This window comes from Lynx canadensis, chromosome B2, assembly GCF_007474595.2.
Source record: "Lynx canadensis isolate LIC74 chromosome B2, mLynCan4.pri.v2, whole genome shotgun sequence".
Classification (NCBI taxonomy): domain Eukaryota; kingdom Metazoa; phylum Chordata; class Mammalia; order Carnivora; family Felidae; genus Lynx; species Lynx canadensis.
Genome location: NC_044307.1, coordinates 29,588,513 through 29,606,339, shown reverse-complemented (window position 1 = coordinate 29,606,339; position 17,827 = coordinate 29,588,513). Strand labels below are relative to the sequence as shown.

General features: G+C 47.5%; 2 protein-coding genes across 3 annotated transcripts; one reads left to right on the top strand and one right to left on the bottom strand.

Annotated features, from left to right (window-relative positions):
* Positions 1 to 4,262: 4,262 nt before the first annotated feature.
* PRR3 (proline rich 3) lies at positions 4,263 to 10,106 on the bottom strand. Of its 2 annotated transcripts, XM_030314988.2 has the most exons (5): positions 9,342 to 10,106; positions 8,542 to 8,604; positions 6,454 to 6,636; positions 5,812 to 6,102; positions 4,263 to 5,554 (listed from the first exon to the last, which is right to left on the bottom strand). In XM_030314988.2, exons 1-5 carry the CDS (start codon positions 9,445 to 9,447, stop codon positions 5,448 to 5,450), a joined length of 750 nt encoding a protein of 249 aa, XP_030170848.1. In that variant the 5' UTR covers positions 9,448 to 10,106; the 3' UTR covers positions 4,263 to 5,447. The 2 variants fall into 2 exon arrangements, with proteins under 2 accessions (XP_030170848.1, XP_030170850.1); XM_030314990.1 differs by lacking the exon at positions 6,454 to 6,636 and having other exon boundaries at positions 9,342 to 9,785.
* A 144-nt stretch (positions 10,107 to 10,250) lies between these two features.
* On the top strand, positions 10,251 to 17,593 carry GNL1 (G protein nucleolar 1 (putative)). Its single transcript, XM_030314987.1, has 12 exons — positions 10,251 to 10,639; positions 11,048 to 11,213; positions 11,587 to 11,723; positions 11,882 to 12,033; positions 12,141 to 12,212; positions 13,185 to 13,392; positions 13,561 to 13,656; positions 14,055 to 14,249; positions 16,024 to 16,202; positions 16,280 to 16,442; positions 16,726 to 16,866; positions 17,232 to 17,593. Exons 1-12 carry the CDS (start codon positions 10,567 to 10,569, stop codon positions 17,471 to 17,473), a joined length of 1,824 nt encoding a protein of 607 aa, XP_030170847.1. The 5' UTR covers positions 10,251 to 10,566; the 3' UTR covers positions 17,474 to 17,593.
* Positions 17,594 to 17,827: the final 234 nt, after the last annotated feature.

Sequence of the window (17,827 nt, the reverse complement as noted above, 5' to 3'; positions counted from 1 at the left end):
GCTGACAGCTCAGAGCCTGGAGCCTGCTTTGGGTTCTGTGTCTCTGTCTCTCTGCCTCTCCCATGCTTGCACTCTGTCTCTCTCTCTCTCAAAAATAAATACACTTAAAAAAATTAAAAAAAATTTTTTGCTTTTATTCTTGACTAAAATAGAAAGTCATTACAAGGTTTTGAGCAGAGCAGTGACATGACCTGGCCTACATATTAAAAGGATGACTTTGAAGGTTGAGCTGAGAATAAATTGTTCAACAGTTTATTCTCATAAACTGAGAGTCACAGGGTGGGGAGGAATGGCAGAAGCAGGGTGACATGTTAGGGGGTGTTGGTGACTCAGACCAGGGCAATGGTATTGGAGGTGGAAAAAAGGACTGATTTCTGGATATGTTTGAAAAAGTGCCAGCAGGTTTTGTAATGAGTTGGATTTTGGATGTCAGGTGTGACAATAAATAAGTAAATAAATAAATAAATAAATAAATAAATAAGACTCCAAGGTTTCTGGACTGAGTAAGTAGGAAGGTAGAGTTGCCATCAACTGAGACTTTAAGACATATCCCAAATCTGCCCACCTCTCTCCACCTTTACCCCAGACCAAGCCACCATCTCTTTTCCCTGGACCACCAAAGTGGTCCCTAACTGGTGGCCCTGCTGTCATTCTCATTCTCTAGTCTATCTTCACACCTACATTAGTAGTAGTTTTAAAATGTAAATCAGTTGGGGCACCTGCGTGGCTGCAGCTCAGGTCATAATCTCATGGTTCATGAGTTTGAGCCCCATGTCGGGCTCTGTGCTGACAGCTCAGAGCCTGGAGACTGCTTTGGATTCTGTGTCTCCCTGTCTCTCTGTCCCTACCCCAGTCTCTCTCCTCTCTCTCTCTCTCTCTCAAAAATAAAACGTTAAAAAAAAATTAAATGTAAATCAGTTGTGGGGCACCTAGGTGGCTGTTGAGTCAGTTGAGCATCTGACTCTTAAAAAAAATTTTTTTTTATTACGTTTCTTTATTTTTGAGAGGCAGAGAAGGACAGAGTGCGAGTGGGGGAGGGACAGAAAGAGAGGAAGACACAGAATCCGAAGTAAGCTCTAGGCTCTGAGCTGTCAGCACAGAACCAGATGTGGGGCTCAAACTCTCAAACCTTGAGATCATGACCTGAGCTGAAGCCAGACTCAACCGACTAAGCCACCCAGATGCCCCAAGCATCTGACTCTTGATTTCACCTCAGATCATGATTTCTCTGGTTCAAGCCTGGAGCTGCTTGGGATTCTCTCTGCCCCTTCCCTGCTCTCGCGGGACTGACTTGCGCGTGCACGCGCACTCTCTCTCTCTCTCAAAAATAAACTTAAATGTAAATCAGCTGTTCAAACCCTCAGAATAAAATTCAAGTGCTTTGCCAAAGTCTACCAGGTTCTGTATGACCCGGCCCCTGTTGAACTTCCTGATCTCATCTCCCACAGTCTAGCCTACTGGCCTTCTGTTTTACTTCAAACTCATTCCTGCCTCAGGGCTTTTGTGATGTTCCCAATGCTTGGAATGCACTTCCCTCAAATATTCATATGGTTGCTTTTTTATTCAATTTCAGCCTCTATTCACATCTTATCTCCTCTAAGAGGCCCTATTGTAGTATTGATTTATTCTCTTCCACCTGTCACTCTCCAGCCTCTTCCTTCACTTTTTCTTTAGAGCACTTATTACTTAAGATTATATTACACATGTACTTATTGTCTATCATCCTCAATAGGTTGTAAGCACCATATAGGTAGGAATTTTGTCTTTCTCATTTTTATATCCCCAGCCCTAAACAATGCCTAGCCCAGAGTAGGCATTAAAGTATTTATTGAATTAATGTGAAACTTACATAAGACAATAAGTGTAAAAACTTGACATGGTACCTTGCACAGAGGAAGCAAAGAGAAGACGCTACACTCTGAGATCTCTCCTCAATCCCCTTGTCAGGTTCATCCTTGTCCTTATTTGGCCATCAAATGTCAGCCCTCCTCAAGGCTGTCAGGTTATCCTGAGCCCTCTCTTCTTCCCATTTGACATTCTTCTCTCAGGTGATTTCAGCAACAGATTCTTCAGAGTTCTATCCCAACCACCATGTCTTGAGTAGCCCCCAACCATTATTCTCTATATAGTACTCCCAATCACAACCTGTAATTATTCATCTGTTCACTTTTGAGAAAAACAGCCCCTGACGATGGGATCCTAACAGCTAGGCCATGGAGCTCAGGTTGAACATAACCTCATAGAACACCAATGTCAGACAAGGTTACTGTGACTGTCATAAAGTAAGACAAAGTTTAGAATCTTTCTAAACACAAAGATAAGATCATTGTGCAAACCATAAATATTAAACAGCCCCCTCTCAGCTAAAATGAATGGTTTTTTTAACCAGCCACGGCTTTAGCCATGTTTCATTCCTCCCTCCTTCTAGGTAAGATTAAGAAGTGCAATCATAGAATTGCCCTCACTTCCTGACAGCACCCAATCCAGAACAATTTCATTTCCTTGAACCTTCCCCCCAAATCACCTAACACAAACCTTTAATTCTGTCATTCTTGACCCTCTTAGGGAGATGGTTTCTGCAGACGAAATAAATCCAACTGTTTAACCACAGGTGTGTATGTTCCTCATGGTCTTTGGCTAGAGGGTATTGACACTTTGTCTTATTCTCTGTTGCATCCACAAATTTTAGCAGAGTAGCTGAGGACATTCATCCTGAAAGTCCAATTATTTTGTTTAATATGTAGCTGCCTGAATAAAGAGTACTTTTCCAAGCCTCAGTGGCAGCTAGGTATTGGCCACAAGACTGTTATGGCCAGTGGCACAAGGTTGAAGTTGTGTTAGCTTTAAGGAAATTTCCTCCAACACAGGTGGTATCCTCTGCCCTTCCTGGTCCATACTGAGGCTTGGAGCATGGATAAGCAAGCTAAAGCTTCACTTCCCAAACCATGAATAAAAGGATCTGACTCAAGGAATTATGGAGCTGAAACCTGGAGGGATGGGTTCTGAATACCTGAGGACCTTGTGGTGGTATGATGCCTTGGACTACCTCTGAAGTTGTGAAACATAAACTTCTAAGACTAATTTTGTTCTGTTACAACTGAACTGAAAAGCTGATAAACTGGGCCATAGCAGGCACTTACTATTTAGGGAATAAATGTTTCTATGTGTATGGTTTAACTGCCATCTATATGCAAAAAACTCAGATATGCAGCAGACATTTATGTCACTAGTTTTAATCTAAATACCAAACCTATCTGTGCAAATACCTTTTTTATCTCTCTTCTTGTCTTAAAAGGAAGCTCACTAATTTCAAAAACAAATTAGCAGCATTATGCCTGTTTTCTTACCTTTTTTTTTAAATGGTAGTTATGCAAACCAGAAAAACCTAACATACTAAAAACTAAAACCTAAAATACTTCCATTTTGATCTATTTTCAAATTACTTTTCTTCCATTCCAGTCCCCAAGTCTATACCATCATCACAACTCACCTGGACTACTGAAGTTCCCTTCGAAGGCATTTCCAAGCCTGGCCAGCTGTATATATTGAGTGGATCTTCTTGAAAAACTAATCTAATCCATTATACTCACCTGCCTAAAACTCTTCAAAGGCTTCGGTCTTAAGACCCAAATCTGTGTTCTGCAAGGTTCATGAGTGGTCTAGTTCCTCTTTCTTCTGCCTCATCTCCTACTCTTCCCAACTCTAAGCAAACACTTCACTCTTAGACTTCACTCTCCCACCTCACTTCCTTCAGGGCTTAGTGTAAAGGTCACCTTCCCAGTCTCCCTTTATTACATACTCCCTTTTCATCATGTCTTGCTTTTGACAAATGCAACCTTACACATGTTCCTGATTTTATGATTAACGGGTGTCCCCTATAAATTCATTGGTTTTGTCTGTTATTTCTAGTGCCTAGTGTATTGTCAGGCCCACAGTCACTCCATATATATTTGCTGAAAGACTGTTTTGTCATTACCACTCCCATAAACATCAAATCTACAAACATGGGTAAAGTCTTTAAAAATTACTCCACGGATACTTGGCCTTTCTTTTTTCCAATAAAATTTTACCCTTGAACGTAATACAGCCTGGTGTGTATTTGATGCTTATAGGTTAATGGGACCTCACTGGTTCCTTCAGGTTGAAAGAAACTCAAGCGTTGTCTTCTCTATTACTACTGTATATGAACAAATGAAAGAATAAAGTTGACTCCAACAAGAACAGCCTTATCTGTACCTCCAGAGATGACTGGAACACAGGGATTGAAGAAAATGCTTGTTTCCACTGCATTTATTACTAATATAAAAAAATGTTAAAAAGAAAAAAAATTCATTCTTTCTCCAACGGCTCTCATCCTTCCCTCTTGCCCACACAACTCCTGACCCATTTCCTCAGGGCCAGTTCAAAACTGAGCCTGTTCACTGCCGTTTTCACAGAAAACAACCAGTGCCAGGGATGCAGGGAAGAAGGTTAGACGAGGGCGACAGTACTGTCCAGGTTCCACCCAAAGGTAGGCCGGGTGGAGATTCACAGAATTCAGACGAAAGGGCTGGTGGCCTCACAATGACATAGTCTAACTAAAGTGGGCTGGAGAGGAGACAGGGTTGCCCATCAGAAGCTTTAGAGGACATCTCATGGGCTTGTGTCAAACCCAGAAAAACCGACACCAGGATGGGGAGACCAGGGAGGCAGTCTTGCAGAAAGGTTCACAATTCTCCCACGTTGGGAGGCGTGGAAAGTCTAGAGGGCACCGAGTCTCACTTGTTTTGGCAGAAAAACTTACTCTAGTGTTGGGAAGTCACAAAGATGCCACAGACACTGAGAGAGGCTACGTACGAGGGGATGCACAGTTTCACAAAGCACAGTGATCACAGACCAGAGCGGTGGGGATCATGCTACTGACGCAGAAACTACAAAATCCAAAAGCAGGGAGAGTGGCCTTTCAGGAAGTAACTCTGCACCAGTCATCCATACTCAACCCCAGGTCAACCTGGTGAGTTTCACAGAGCAACTGGCAACTTTTGGGGTAAAGGTTGTCACATAAAAAGGACTTAAGCAGCTAGATGGGAATGGTAGGAAATTGCTCCAGAGCTCTCAGGAATCGAGGGCAGTACTGGGGGCTGGGTGGGCAGATGCACAAGAAACAGCACCAAAGAGGTTTCCTGTTCAGCAGTCAGTTGGTGAGGGGGAAGAGGATCCAGGAGGCAGTTGAAGGGAGCAAAGATGGGGTCCCGAAGGCGAGTCTCTGGAGGCTGGATCACACACTGGGCACCAGTGATGAAACACAACTCTGAACCCCAAACGGGAAGGTGACAGATGGGGGTGGGTGTCACTGACTGAGGGTGGTGGGTGGAACAGCCTCACAGTAGCCATCACAGGGCCACAGGGAAATATATGGCCGCTAGGTCACAGAGGGCTCCTTCCAGCCTGGATGGGAAGGCACAGTCTCACAGAGGAGGTCCATTGACGCCTGGGTGGTAGAAGGCACAGAGGTCCTCATATCGACAGTGGCCCTTTTTGGCAAAGTGTCGGCAGACAGGGCGGTTGGATTTGTCTGTGAACAAGTAAAAATTGGGCAGTTTAAAATATAAGAAAGAAAACAAGATATAACAAAAACCAGAAATAGAGAGGGCAGTCAGATTTCCTACTCCCTACCATTTCCAGGTATTTATTTGGTAGTGGTAGTGATAACGGTAGTCATTCTCTGGCAGAAAAACACATTCAGGGCTACTTCTACTTCAAAAGGACAAAGGATAGCCCAAAAGAGAAGAGTCACAGGCATTTAAAAAAAAAAAAAAAAAAGGACCTCACCTTCCATAACTTGGGGGCCATCCTTGGGTGGGCAGGCATTTTTGATAAGAGACCAACTTTTGAGCCTTCGAGGATTTCTCTGCTCTTTGTGAAAGCCTCCCCTGGAAGGACCCCCATGGCCTGGTCCAGGAAAAGGAGGTTCAGTATTGGCCCCCCACCAACCACGACCATATGGGCCACATCTGGGGCCTACGCCCCCCCGAATTGGGCCTCTGCCCCGGGGAGGAGGTGGGAGACTCAGCAGTGGTGGAATCATTGGTCCCCTTGAGCCTGGAGGACCTCTGTGAAGAGCTGGAGAGAAAGAGAAAGACAGACACGGAAAGGTGATCAGTGGCCACCTTAATCCTGAGAAAAAAGCCCTGTGTTTTTGTTCTTTTACTTTTTATTGAAGTACAATATACATAGAGAAAAATACGCCAATTTTAAAAGCACAACTCAATTACCATCAAAGTAAACACACCTGTGTTTTTACCACCCAGGTGAAGGGATAGAGCCTTCTTAGCACTCAGAAGTCCTCCCCCCATTTGTGCCCCTCCTCCCCCACTATTCCACCCTCCTCCCCAAAGGGAACCACTATCCTGACTTCTAGCACCATAGGTTAGTTTTTGCCTGTTTTTGAACTTCGCATAAATGGAATCATACAGTCTGCATTCTTTTCTGTCTGGCTCCTTTCGCTCAACATCGTGTTTGTGAGATTCATCCAAGTTGCCTGTAGCAGGAGTTCGTTCATTTTCATTGCAGTGTAGTATCCCATTGCATGCACACACAACAACTTATTTATCCATTCTACTGATGGTGGACATGTGGGTGGATTCCAGTTTGGGGCTATAACGAAAAATGCTGCTATGAACATTTTTATACATGTCTTTGTTACACATATGTATGCATTTCTGTTGAGGATAAACGTAGTATAGGTATTGTTGGGTCCTAGGGTATATGTATGGTAAAATTTAATGAAGTCAAACTTTCTTTTTCAAAGTGGCCGTACCAATTTACACTCCCACTGGCCATTGTTCCATAGCCTTGACAACACTTAGTAATATAAATTTTTTTCATTTTTGCCATTCTGGGGAGTTTTTCTTTGTTTTTTGTTTTTAAATTGCGGTAGAACACGTAACATAAAATTTGCTTTTTTTTTTAAAGCAAACTCCATGCCCAACATGGGGCTCGATCTCACAACTCTGAGATCAAGAGTCGCATGCTCTACTGAATGAGCCAGCCAGGCACGTAAAATTTGCCATCTAAATATTTTTAAGTGCATGTTTCAGTAGTGTTCAGTAAATCCTCACTGTTGTGAAACAGATCTTTAACAACTCTCCTTTCCTCCACTCAGCTCCTGGCAACCACCATTCTACTTTGCTTCTATGAATCTGACTACTTCTGATACCTCAAATAAGTAGAATCATACAACATTTGTCTTTTTCTGACTGGCTTGTTTCATTTAGCAAGATGGCCTCAAGGTTCATCCATGCTATATAACACACAAGGATTCTCTTCCTTTTTGGGGATGAATAATATTCCATTGTATGAATATACCATATTTTGTGTATCTATTCATCTCTCAATGGACACTTCGGTTGCTTCTGGCTCCTGGCTATTGTAAATAGTGCTGCAAGAATAGGAGTGTGCAAATATTTCTTCAAGATCCTGCTTTCCATTCTTTTGGATATGTACCCAGAAGTGGGACTGTTGTATCACATGGTAGCTCTATTTCTAATTTTTTTGAGGAAACGCCATAGTGTTTTCCATAGAATTGCATCATTTTACTATCTCAGCAACAGTGCACAAGGGTCTCAACTTCAAAGTGGTGTGTTTTTATCTTGCAGTTATTTGACAACTAATGATACTGAGTTCTTGTTCACATGTTCTTGGTCACTTAGATCTCAGTTTTTGAGAAACAGCTGCTCTGGTCCTTTGCCCAGTTTTCTAACAGGTTGTCTAGAAGAGTTCTGTATATATTCTAGATATGAGCTCTTTATTGGTTATACTTATTGCAAATATCTTCTACTCTCTAGCTTCCTATTAATTTCTTAATGGTGTTATTTGGTTGATAAAAGTTTAATGTAGTTCAGTTTATCAATCTTTCCTTTATGGTTAGTGTATGTGTGCTTCTTGTCTGTTTAAGAACTCGTATCTCCTCTAAGACTATGAAATGTATTTATTTTCTTTACCTTTAACACTCAGATCTACAGTTCACGTGGAATTGATGTTTACACATGAATAGTTCAGATTTCATCCCCCCCCCCACCCGTGAATATCCAATTGATCCAGCATGATCTACTACAACAACCACTATTTCAGCTCCATCTTCATCACAAATGAAGTGTCTACATATGTGCAGGCCTGTTACTAGTCTCTTTGTACTGAGATACTGACTTATGACAATACCACATCATAGTAACCATAGTTTTACAGTAATAAGTCCTCCTATTTCAAGACTGTCTTTGCAATCTCTCAGCCTGATCCTTTGCATTTCCACGTAATAACACAGAAGGCTTATTTCCATTATAGGGATTGTAACTGGGAATGCATTGAATCTGTAGATCAATTTGGGAAGAAGTGACATTTTTACATCATTGAACTTTCCAATCTGTGAATATACAACATTTTTCCATTAATTTACGTAAAGAATCCCTGATGTTTTGGTTTTGAGTCCTTCCTGGGTTGCAGTCCCTCCCTTGCTCCCTTCTCCAGGACCTAATCAAAGGATCAGAGCCCCCTTGTCCTCACCTGACTTGGGGTCACCAGGCTTTCCATTGGCCATGGGGGGAGGGCCCAGAAGGCTGGGTGGTCCTAAGAGTAGACACGAAAATATAGTCACCAGAATGGACTAAAGTACTGATGATCCTGTTATGGTTTTCTGCTACTCATCTTTTAATCCAATCAGTACAGCCAGATATATTCTCAGCAGTGTTACAAGTTGTTAGCCCATCTATCTGCCCTTTCCTCTGCAAAGCGTTCTCAGAGTTTGCAAAAAAAAAAAAAAAAAAAAAAAAAAGTAGAGACTCAGTCAAAGAGAGCACACAATGCGGAAAGGATACTTACAGCTTTCTCCTTCCCTCACATAGTTGCTATCCAAAACATCCCAGGTGATTCCAGAGGTAATCCAATTCCTCTCCCTAACTATTGGCCAATCAGAGCGATCCCTTCACACCTCCCGCCCCAGAGTAGTTTAGAGAAGGCAGCATTTCCACTTTCTCTGTGCAAGTCTGGTCACAAGTTGTTATTCTAGACATCGCAATCTGCAACCTCTCCAGGCCCCCCCCCCCCTTGCCTTCTGCGGCTGCGCACACGAGCTCTTTATCCTTTTCTCCCTTGTCTTCTTCAGAAAGGTTAGGGGCCGGATGGAAGTTGAGGAGTCAAGGAAGAGAACTCGCTCAGGACTCCACATCGGACAGCCTCCTATCCCCGCCCCAGCGCTTGCGCCCTTCCTCCTTCCGTTAGAGCCCCCTCCCCCGCGCCTTTTCAGACCCCATCCCCTTGCCTTGACCAGCTGACAGGCATGTGCACACCCCTCCCGGGCTCCTCACCTATGGGACTCCCATCCTCCTCGTCTCCAGTCTCTTCCCGCTCTGGCAGCGGGGGCTGCTGCAGTGGCGGCTGCTGCTGCTGACTCTGCTTCTTTCGTTTCGGCATCGTGGTTGCGGCAATGGCTGCAGCGGGATTTGGAGGGCAGTGAGGAAGGGGCACGCTGGGATTCTGTTTCCGCTTCCGTTGGGTGGACTGAGAAGCTGAGGCTCCTGCCCCTTCATTTCCGGAAGGCTCCGGGGAGCCTTTGTGGGGCTCGGTCTCTGCCAGACGATAATGGCAGGCCCAAGCCTTCTTTTTGTTGCGTTCCTATAAATGCTTAAAGAAAATTCCTCTCTTCTCTCCTCGCTGAAAAGACCCCACAACCGGCTCCTCACAATGTGCCATAGAGTCGATAGGCTGTCGGGCCAGAAGGCCTGAGACCGCTGTCGCACCTTTAAGTCGCCACATCCGGTCCCGGGTTACCATGGTAACAGCTGAAGACACAACTTCGTGCCCTCTGACCTCTCTTCAAAAGTCCTTGTCCCGCCTGGGTTTCCCTCCTCGCCCGCGCTTGCCCGTATGATCTGTGCCCCTATCATCGTCCCACAAGGAATTTTGGTCCCACGAAGGTGGCGCGCCCAGGACTCTTTAGACTGCCACCCGTCCCTCAAGACGTCTGACCCTGTCCCCAGTGTAGCTCAGCAACTTGACTTCATTGCCAAGACACGCAGTCCGGTCTTTCCACAAAGGTCAAGCCCGGGGGTTGCTAAAATATCTTAAGCGCATCCACGCCTCTCTCTCCCCTAGGTGGTAGGACCCGCCCTCTGCTCCACCGACCCCTCCAGGTGAGTGGTAGCTTCCCCCAGCGCGCAAGGTAGTGATGACACGCGTCCCCCCTCTTCCGAACGCGAGTTGGTAGCGTCCGTGACGAAGTTAGCTTGATCCTCCCACGCGCGCCTCCTTCCTCGCCGCAGCTGCGCCCTGTCCGTGCCACTGAGTCTCACGTGCGGGTAGCCCACCCCGCATCTTCCTCTCGCCTCGCTGCCAGAGGAAAGTGGCTGTATTTCCCTTCGTCCGCCTTCCACCCAGGCCACTGGGGCGAATCGGCCAGGCCCGCTCGCTGACGTCACCTCATAGCCCCGCCCCCTCAAGGGTCCCAGGCCCTTGCGGCGGGGGTTGCCCGGGGGGAGTCCGTTGAGGCGGCCGGAGCTCGGCGGAGGTTGGGCCAGGTGACTGGTCCAGGCCATGCCGAGAAAGAAGCCCTTCAGCGTGAAGCAAAAGAAGAAGCAGTTGCAGGACAAGCGGGAGCGGAAGCGAGGTAGTGCAGGAGCGAGGGGAGGGGGCGGGGCTCGGGCTCCCTCACATCTGGAAGGAGGGGTGTGACGGCCGAACCTCTGCGGGGCGTGGGAGTGGGTGGTGGCCGCGCGCGGACGCTCGCGGGCCACCGCAGAGGGGATTCTCTTACCTCAGGCTCCTTGGAAGGGGTGGGAAAGGATGGATAGTTGGGGGAGGGGAACCCCTCCAGCTCTAACCGGGCGCCATCCCCGCAGGTCTCTGGTGGAGGAATGACTCCCCCCACACACATCCGGTAGGGTGTTGAGCGGGATGGCTGGGAGCCCCCGGCCTCAAAAGAAGTGGGGTCTTGTGAGAAGCCAGGCTGACCGAGGAGGGGGTCTTACAGCCCCTTAGAACCCGCCAGCTCGGCGTCACCAACTCCTCCCCGCAGGGCTCCAAGATGGGCTGCGATCCAGTTCCAACAGCCGCAGCGGGAGCCGGGAGCGGCGGGAGGAGCAAACCGACACCTCAGACGGGGAGTCTGTGACCCATCATATCCGCAGGCTCAACCAGCAGCCTTCCCAGGGGCTGGGTCCTCGAGGCTATGACCCAAATCGGTGAGAGTAGGCGGGGGAGGGGGGTGTACTGGTCCGGGCTTCCCCGCCTACTCGGATGTGAGAGTATTGGGGGAAACTCGGCTATTGCTGGTGGAGGAGATGGGGCTGGGATGCCACCGTTCTCCGCAGGCAGCTGGGCTCACCGGAGCAGGCCACAGTTCTCTCTTCCGGAGGGGCTGGAGAGAGTTCTTGGTTTTTAGAAGGGCGAGGCTTAGGGGAAGGTCGAATACTGTGGGAAAGAGAGACTTGAGGGAGGGCTTACTGAAAGGAGACTTGAACAACTCTGAAGAGAAAGCTCTACGAAGTTGTCTGCCCAAGAGGGGAGTTTGTGGTCACAGGATTGCAAGAGATGGCGCGGTCCCTGTCCCATTAGATACCGGCTGCATTTTGAGCGAGACAGCCGGGAGGAGGTGGAAAGGAGAAAGAAAGCAGCCCGGGAGCAAGTGCTACAGCCGGTCAGTGCTGAGCTGCTGGAGCTGGACATCCGAGAGGTCTATCAGCCTGGTTCAGGTGAGAGCTCAACACACTGATGTTTGGGAGAGGCAGTGGGCTCGGGGAAGGAGCTTGGAAGAGGAAGACCTGACTGCCGGGAAGGAGAGGTTCTGCGATGTACTCTTGAGCCCTGAAACTGTTCTTAGACTTACTTGGACTTTTTCTTGATTTCCCAGTCCTGGACTTTCCCCGACGTCCTCCTTGGAGCTATGAGATGTCCAAGGAGCAGCTAATGAGCCAGGAGGAACGTAGCTTCCAGGAGTATCTTGCAAAGATTCATGGGGCTTACACCTCTGAGAAACTCAGCTACTTTGAGCATAATCTGGAGGTGAGAATGCAGTGGGGACAGGAGTGACCTTTCATCAAATTGGTCTGGGGTCGGGTAGGAGAGGGACTCCAGGCTTAGGTACTCTTCCACTGATGTTGTCTTTTTAGACATGGAGGCAGCTGTGGCGCGTGTTGGAGATGTCTGACATTGTCCTGCTTATCACTGATATCCGACATCCAGTGAGTACTGGGAATGAGGGTGGCAAGGGGGAGGGGGAAGGAAGATTCTTGTAGGGTAAAGGGCAGAGGCAGAAATTGGGAGCTGGAGAGGTATCTTTCATTTCTAGTCTTCTCTGTCAGTATGACTAATGTCTGCAGTCAGAAACTCAGTCTTTTATTCATCAGTGTCACAGCTTGCCACTTCTGCTCTGGTTAATTGATCCTTTTTTTTACTTCCTTTGATGAAAAACTACATAATTTGTTTCCCATCCCACCAGAGCTAGACCCATAGAAAGTTCTAGTGTGGAGCTCCAAGGGATTCTGTGAAGGCAGCTAGGGCTTCCCCTGCTCCATCATGTTAGTCACTACAGAATTCAGCCTCACCTGCAATAGTGGTTAAGACAGTGGTTAAGGCTCTAGTCTCTGATGCTAGATGACCCTTGTGTTAATCTGGCTTTACCACTTCACTGTTGTCCTCTAGTGAGAGAAAGGGAGGTCTGTGGGAACATTTAGGTTGGAAGTCCTTAACAACATATATACACGCATTGGTACACATATGTGTGCACTCACATGCACTCACACAGCCACACATGCTTGCCACAAACATGCACACGCATATGTGTGTGCATACGCATGTGTATAAACATAAGTGCATGCACATAAAAATAGGTGCGAAGTTTGATCCCAACCCCCACCCCTATTCCTGACCCCAGCCTTTATCCCAGTGTGCTAGGTATCACTATTTCCTTGTCTTGTGTTTGGCTCATTTCCATTCCTAATTAGGACCTGTAAGAAGTTCCCCAGACAATTGCACAGGTATTGCTTACCATTACTTTATTTTCCTAGTTTAGTTTGGCTGATTTACCCTTTTGCCCCAGAATCTGCTACCACTAGAGTCTTGTCTCTGAGCTGTGCCTGGTGAGTGAGGAGCTAGAGGCAGAGAACTCTGGGTTGATCTCTCATTGCTCCCTCCTCTCACCAACCCTGTCCCAGGTTGTGAATTTCCCACCAGCACTTTACGAGTACGTGACTGGAGAACTTGGGTTGGCCTTGGTCTTGGTCCTGAACAAGGTGGATCTAGCCCCACCGGCTCTCGTCGTTGCCTGGAAGCATTATTTTCACCAGCACTATCCCCAGCTCCACATAGTCCTTTTTACCTCTTTCCCTCGGGACCCACGGACCCCACAGGACCCTAGTAGCGGTGAGTGGGCAATGAGGAAGGCAGTATGGGAGAGGTGGGTGGCAGGGGACAACAGGGAGAACAGAGAGGCTTGTTGACAAAGGAGTACCTGATATTGGTCTTAAGGGTGGTGGGTGAGATGGGGTGCATAAGCCCATGTGCTAACACTTTTGTGCCCTCTGATCTCAGTTTTGAAGAAGAGTCGGAGACGGGGGAGAGGATGGACTCGGGCACTGGGGCCGGAGCAGTTACTGAGAGCCTGTGAAGCCATCACTGCGGGGAAAGGTATATACCTCTTAGAGGGGAGCTGTGGGACGATATGTGGAAAGCCCAAGGCTTGAAGTCATTTTGCTTACCTTCCTTAAAGTCAGTCCCTTCTTTATGGATGTAGGCAAGAAGCCAGAGGGAGGGATAGAAGAGGGAGCAGACTGACTTGGTGGCAACAGAGGCAGCAGGTAGACAGGAGCCCCAGTGGTCTGTTGCTTTCAGTCTTCCCAGTATTTTTCTGAAACTCAAACATTCATATGATTTCTGTGTGGGGTCAAGTGAAGGCTGGGGAGAATGTATTGTGCAGGTTGGCACTCTCGGGGCACCAGTTACATCAGCTGTGCAGTGTATAGTCTGTGCAGTCATTTATGGTGGCCCTAGGGAGAACCTTCATCATAATCTCCTTCTTGGAACAGTGGACTTAAACAGCTGGCGGGAGAAGATTGCCCGAGATGTGGCTGGGGCCACCTGGGGAAATGGCTCTGGGGAGGAGGAGGAAGAAGAGGATGGACCTGCAGTCCTTGTGGAGCAGCAGACTGACTCAGCAATGGAGCCAACCGGCCCAACCCGGGAGCGCTACAAAGACGGAGTGGTGACCATTGGCTGTGTGGGTAAGGAAGCAATGGCCCGTGCATGGCAGCCTCCTATGAGGTACAGAGTTTCACTCTTTGGAAAAGGAGGGTGTCGGCAATAGTGGAAGTATCCTGGCACCCCTGAGTTAAATTCCCCCTTTCCTTACCTCTTATTAATTTTGAGGAAGTTATTTACCCATTTTGAGTCTTAGTTACTTTGATTTTTAGAATGGGGATGCTGATACCCAATTAGAATGGATGTCAGGAATGAAGGGAATGGCATACAGAGAGCCTAATGATGCCTGACAGATAGTGATAATGGTAATAATCATGATTGTTGAAATTTAATATTTATGTGGTACTTACTATGTACCAGGCGTTATTCTGAAAGACATAGATTTTAACTGTTTACATGGTAGTAATCAATAGTAGAGCAATCATTAAATCAGAGCAGGAGCTTTGTTAGCATTAGTATCTTTCTGAGCCTTATCCCATTAAGTTTGTTGTCAAGGAGCATCTTCCCTGAATTAATAGCCTTGTCTCTGCTCTTTTTGGGGAGGAAAGGAATGTATGATTAAGGCCCAGAGACCCTTTCCTTTGCTGTGGGACAGGCAGTCCTGAGGTTTCATTTACCTCTAGTTCTTAGCAAATATTTACTGAGTGCCGGGTGCTGTTCCAGGGGTGGGTTATGCTGTTGTGAAAATGGCAGAGAAGTCCTTACCCTCACAGAGCTTATTTCCTTGAAAGTAAGTTGATTCACGATTTGAAATCATATTATTTAGGGGCATTGAAAGGTAGAGAGTGATCCAGCGAGGAGGGTTCTCATGCAAAACTCCCTCTGAGAAGAGCCCAGGATGTTCAGAGGAAGTAGCTATTTGGAGATAATGGGAAAAGGGCCTTCCTGACCAAGGGGTCAGTAAATGAGAGGGTCTTCATGTGGGAATGAGCTTGGTGATTTTTGGATAAGCCAGAGTGTCAGGGCATTGGGGGATGGGAGCCATGGGGTTGAGTAAGATGGAGGAGAGGGGCAGGACCGGGGAGTTCAAGGTGAACTCAAGTGTGAAAGCTACTGGCTATAGAGCTGGGGCCTGGGATCTCAGTTGGGTAAGAAGAGAAGCAAGGACATGAGTTCAGTATTGAATAGTGGTTTTGTACTAGAGTCAGAGTTGAAGATTTATTGGAACTGAGGAAACAGAGTAAGTGAGCTGAATTGATAGGATGTCAGGGCAGAAAGAGTGGTGCCTGTGGTTGAGATTTTGAAGGTGTGAAGTGACAAGGTCCAGAGTACAACCTTGACAGTGGGTAGTTGAGGAAATGATCTTTGGAAAATAGATGCAGGCACCGAGAGGTCAGAGTGCTAAACAGAACACCTGTGCAGATACCAAAGTCACCCAGAATGACGGAGGTGGTCCTGAAGAGAGCAGCAGTGAGCCCCTAAGGGTTTATAGTCTTCTTCTTGGACAAGTTGTAATGATTATGAGATACATGTTTCACTTGTGTTGGGCATTTGGTCTGCTGCAGGCACTGAACCACACAGTTCTATTTGTTTCTGTTTTATTTAATCCTGACTACTCACTTGTAAAATGAGGAAACAGGCTCAGAAAGTGAAGCAAATTGCCTTGAGGTTACAAAGCTGATAAGTGGAGAGGCCAGGATTCAACCCTGGCAGCCCAGAGCCTGATTTGTTTGAAACTTTTAAGGTTATACTGCTTCCTTGATTTCTGAGCTTTACTTCTCTTTTTCTCTATAGCTGTTGCCTTACCTGTCACAGAGTAGGGATCTGTCCAGTGTTAATTTTTCTTGCCTTCTTTAGGTTTCCCAAATGTGGGAAAGTCCTCGCTGATCAACGGGCTGGTGGGGCGGAAGGTCGTGAGTGTCTCCAGAACCCCCGGCCATACCCGATACTTTCAGACCTACTTTCTCACTCCCTCTGTGAAGCTCTGTGACTGCCCTGGCCTCATATTCCCCTCCCTTCTGCCCAGGCAGTTGCAGGTATGAGGTATGATGGGGCAGGGAGGGAGAGAAAGCAGAAGGCCAGGAACAGGCTGAGCATTCTTGTTTCCCCTCAGGTTTTGGCGGGGATCTACCCCATTGCCCAAATCCAGGAGCCATACACCGCAGTGGGCTATCTGGCCTCTCGAATCCCTGTGCAGGTCCTGCTTCACTTGCGCCACCCAGAGGCCAAGGATCCCTCAGCAGAACATCCCTGGTGTGCCTGGGACATCTGTGAAGGTGGGCTCCATTTTCCTGGCTTCTCCCCTTGCCCTTTACCCTGCTCTATCTCCTCTCCTCTTCTCAGAGGTTCTGCTCTTGGTAAAATATCTGGCTACTCATGCTTGGATTTCTGTCGTGGAGCCAGCAAGATCTGTGGCCAGAGAAAAGTGAAATGAAGCCGTGGCCAGAGAAAAGAGAAAATGTTCCAGAGAAAAGTGGAAGGACTACGTTATGGGAATAGGGTGATGGTGACTGGGTCCGGTTAACGGCTTCCCTCCCCATTATTCTTTTCTCTCTTCAGCCTGGGCAGAGAAACGTGGTTATAAGACAGCCAAGGCAGCCCGGAATGATGTGTACAGAGCAGCCAATAGCCTCCTGCGGCTGGCACTGGATGGCCGCCTCAGCCTGTGTTTTCATCCGCCAGGCTACAGTGAACAGAAAGGTCAGACAGCCAGTGTTCCTGTGCTATGATGTAGGCGAAAGGCTTTGTGGCTCAGGGTCAGATCTGGATTCTACACCTGTTAGCCAGCTCTGTGTTACTAAACATCTTTGAGACAGTTTCCTGATCTGCAAAACCAGGGTGATAGTTGCCTCCTGGTAAGGTGGTGGTAGAGAGTAGAGTTAATGTATGCAGAGCTGTTGTTCGGTGCCCAGCCCGTGGGAGTTTGAATGAATGAATGAATGAATGAATGCCAGCAGCTACAGAACTGATTGTTACTCTTAGTTTTTGCTTCTTCCCCATCTTTCTCTGGCTTTAGTTCCTTGCTTAAAACTCTCCTCCATTCTTTTCTTGTTTTGGTTCCCCAGGCACCTGGGAGTCCCATCCGGAGACCACAGAGCTGGTGGTTTTGCAGGGCAGGGTGGGGCCAGCAGGTGACGAGGAGGAGGAGGAAGAAGAAGAGCTGAGCAGCTCCTGTGAGGAGGAGGGAGAGGAGGACCGGGATGCGGATGAGGAGGGGGAAGGGGATGAGGACACCCCGACTTCAGCTCCAGGGTCCAGCCTGGCTGCCCGAAACCCTTATGCCCTACTGGGCGAGGACGAGTGCTGAGTCCTTGCCCTGTACCATCTGCTCCACCCAGTATCTCTGCTTTTGGACTGACCTGAGGGTACCTCCCCTCTGCCATCCCAATTGTGAATAAAGATTGTCTGCTTTGTAGCCCCTTCCCCAGATGGACTGAGGTGAGAGCGGCTGTTTTAGGCCGACAGTTGTGGGAGACTTCTCTCTTCTTCTCCCTTCTTTTCTCGTGCATTCTTTTTGGGAAGGAAGAGCTCTCTTAAGGGTTACTTCACTGGGTTCTAAGGCCCTGAAATCCACTGTCTCTGCTCACTTTCCCATTCTGCACTTTATGGATCCTGTTATCAACATGGGGCGGGGAAGTCACTTCAGGCTTTGAGGCCTGGT

What these genes read in the sequence shown, in the direction of transcription:
- PRR3 (XM_030314988.2), bottom strand. Translation starts at nt 9,447, where the DNA reads ATGCCGAAACGAAAGAAGCAGAGTCAGCAGCAGCAGCCGCCACTGCAG. An exon ending in GCCTGGTGACCCCAAGTCAG is followed by an intron (nt 6,637 to 8,541) that starts GTGAGGACAAGG and finishes TTTTCGTTATAG; the next exon opens with CCCCAAACTGGAATCCACCC. An exon ending in TGGCCCCCAAGTTATGGAAG is followed by an intron (nt 5,555 to 5,811) that starts GTGAGGTCCTTT and finishes ACTTGTTCACAG; the next exon opens with ACAAATCCAACCGCCCTGTC.
- GNL1 (XM_030314987.1), top strand. Translation starts at nt 10,567, where the DNA reads ATGCCGAGAAAGAAGCCCTTCAGCGTGAAGCAAAAGAAGAAGCAGTTG. An exon ending in CAAGCGGGAGCGGAAGCGAG is followed by an intron (nt 10,640 to 11,047) that starts GTAGTGCAGGAG and finishes TCCTCCCCGCAG; the next exon opens with GGCTCCAAGATGGGCTGCGA. An exon ending in GGTGACCATTGGCTGTGTGG is followed by an intron (nt 14,250 to 16,023) that starts GTAAGGAAGCAA and finishes TGCCTTCTTTAG; the next exon opens with GTTTCCCAAATGTGGGAAAG.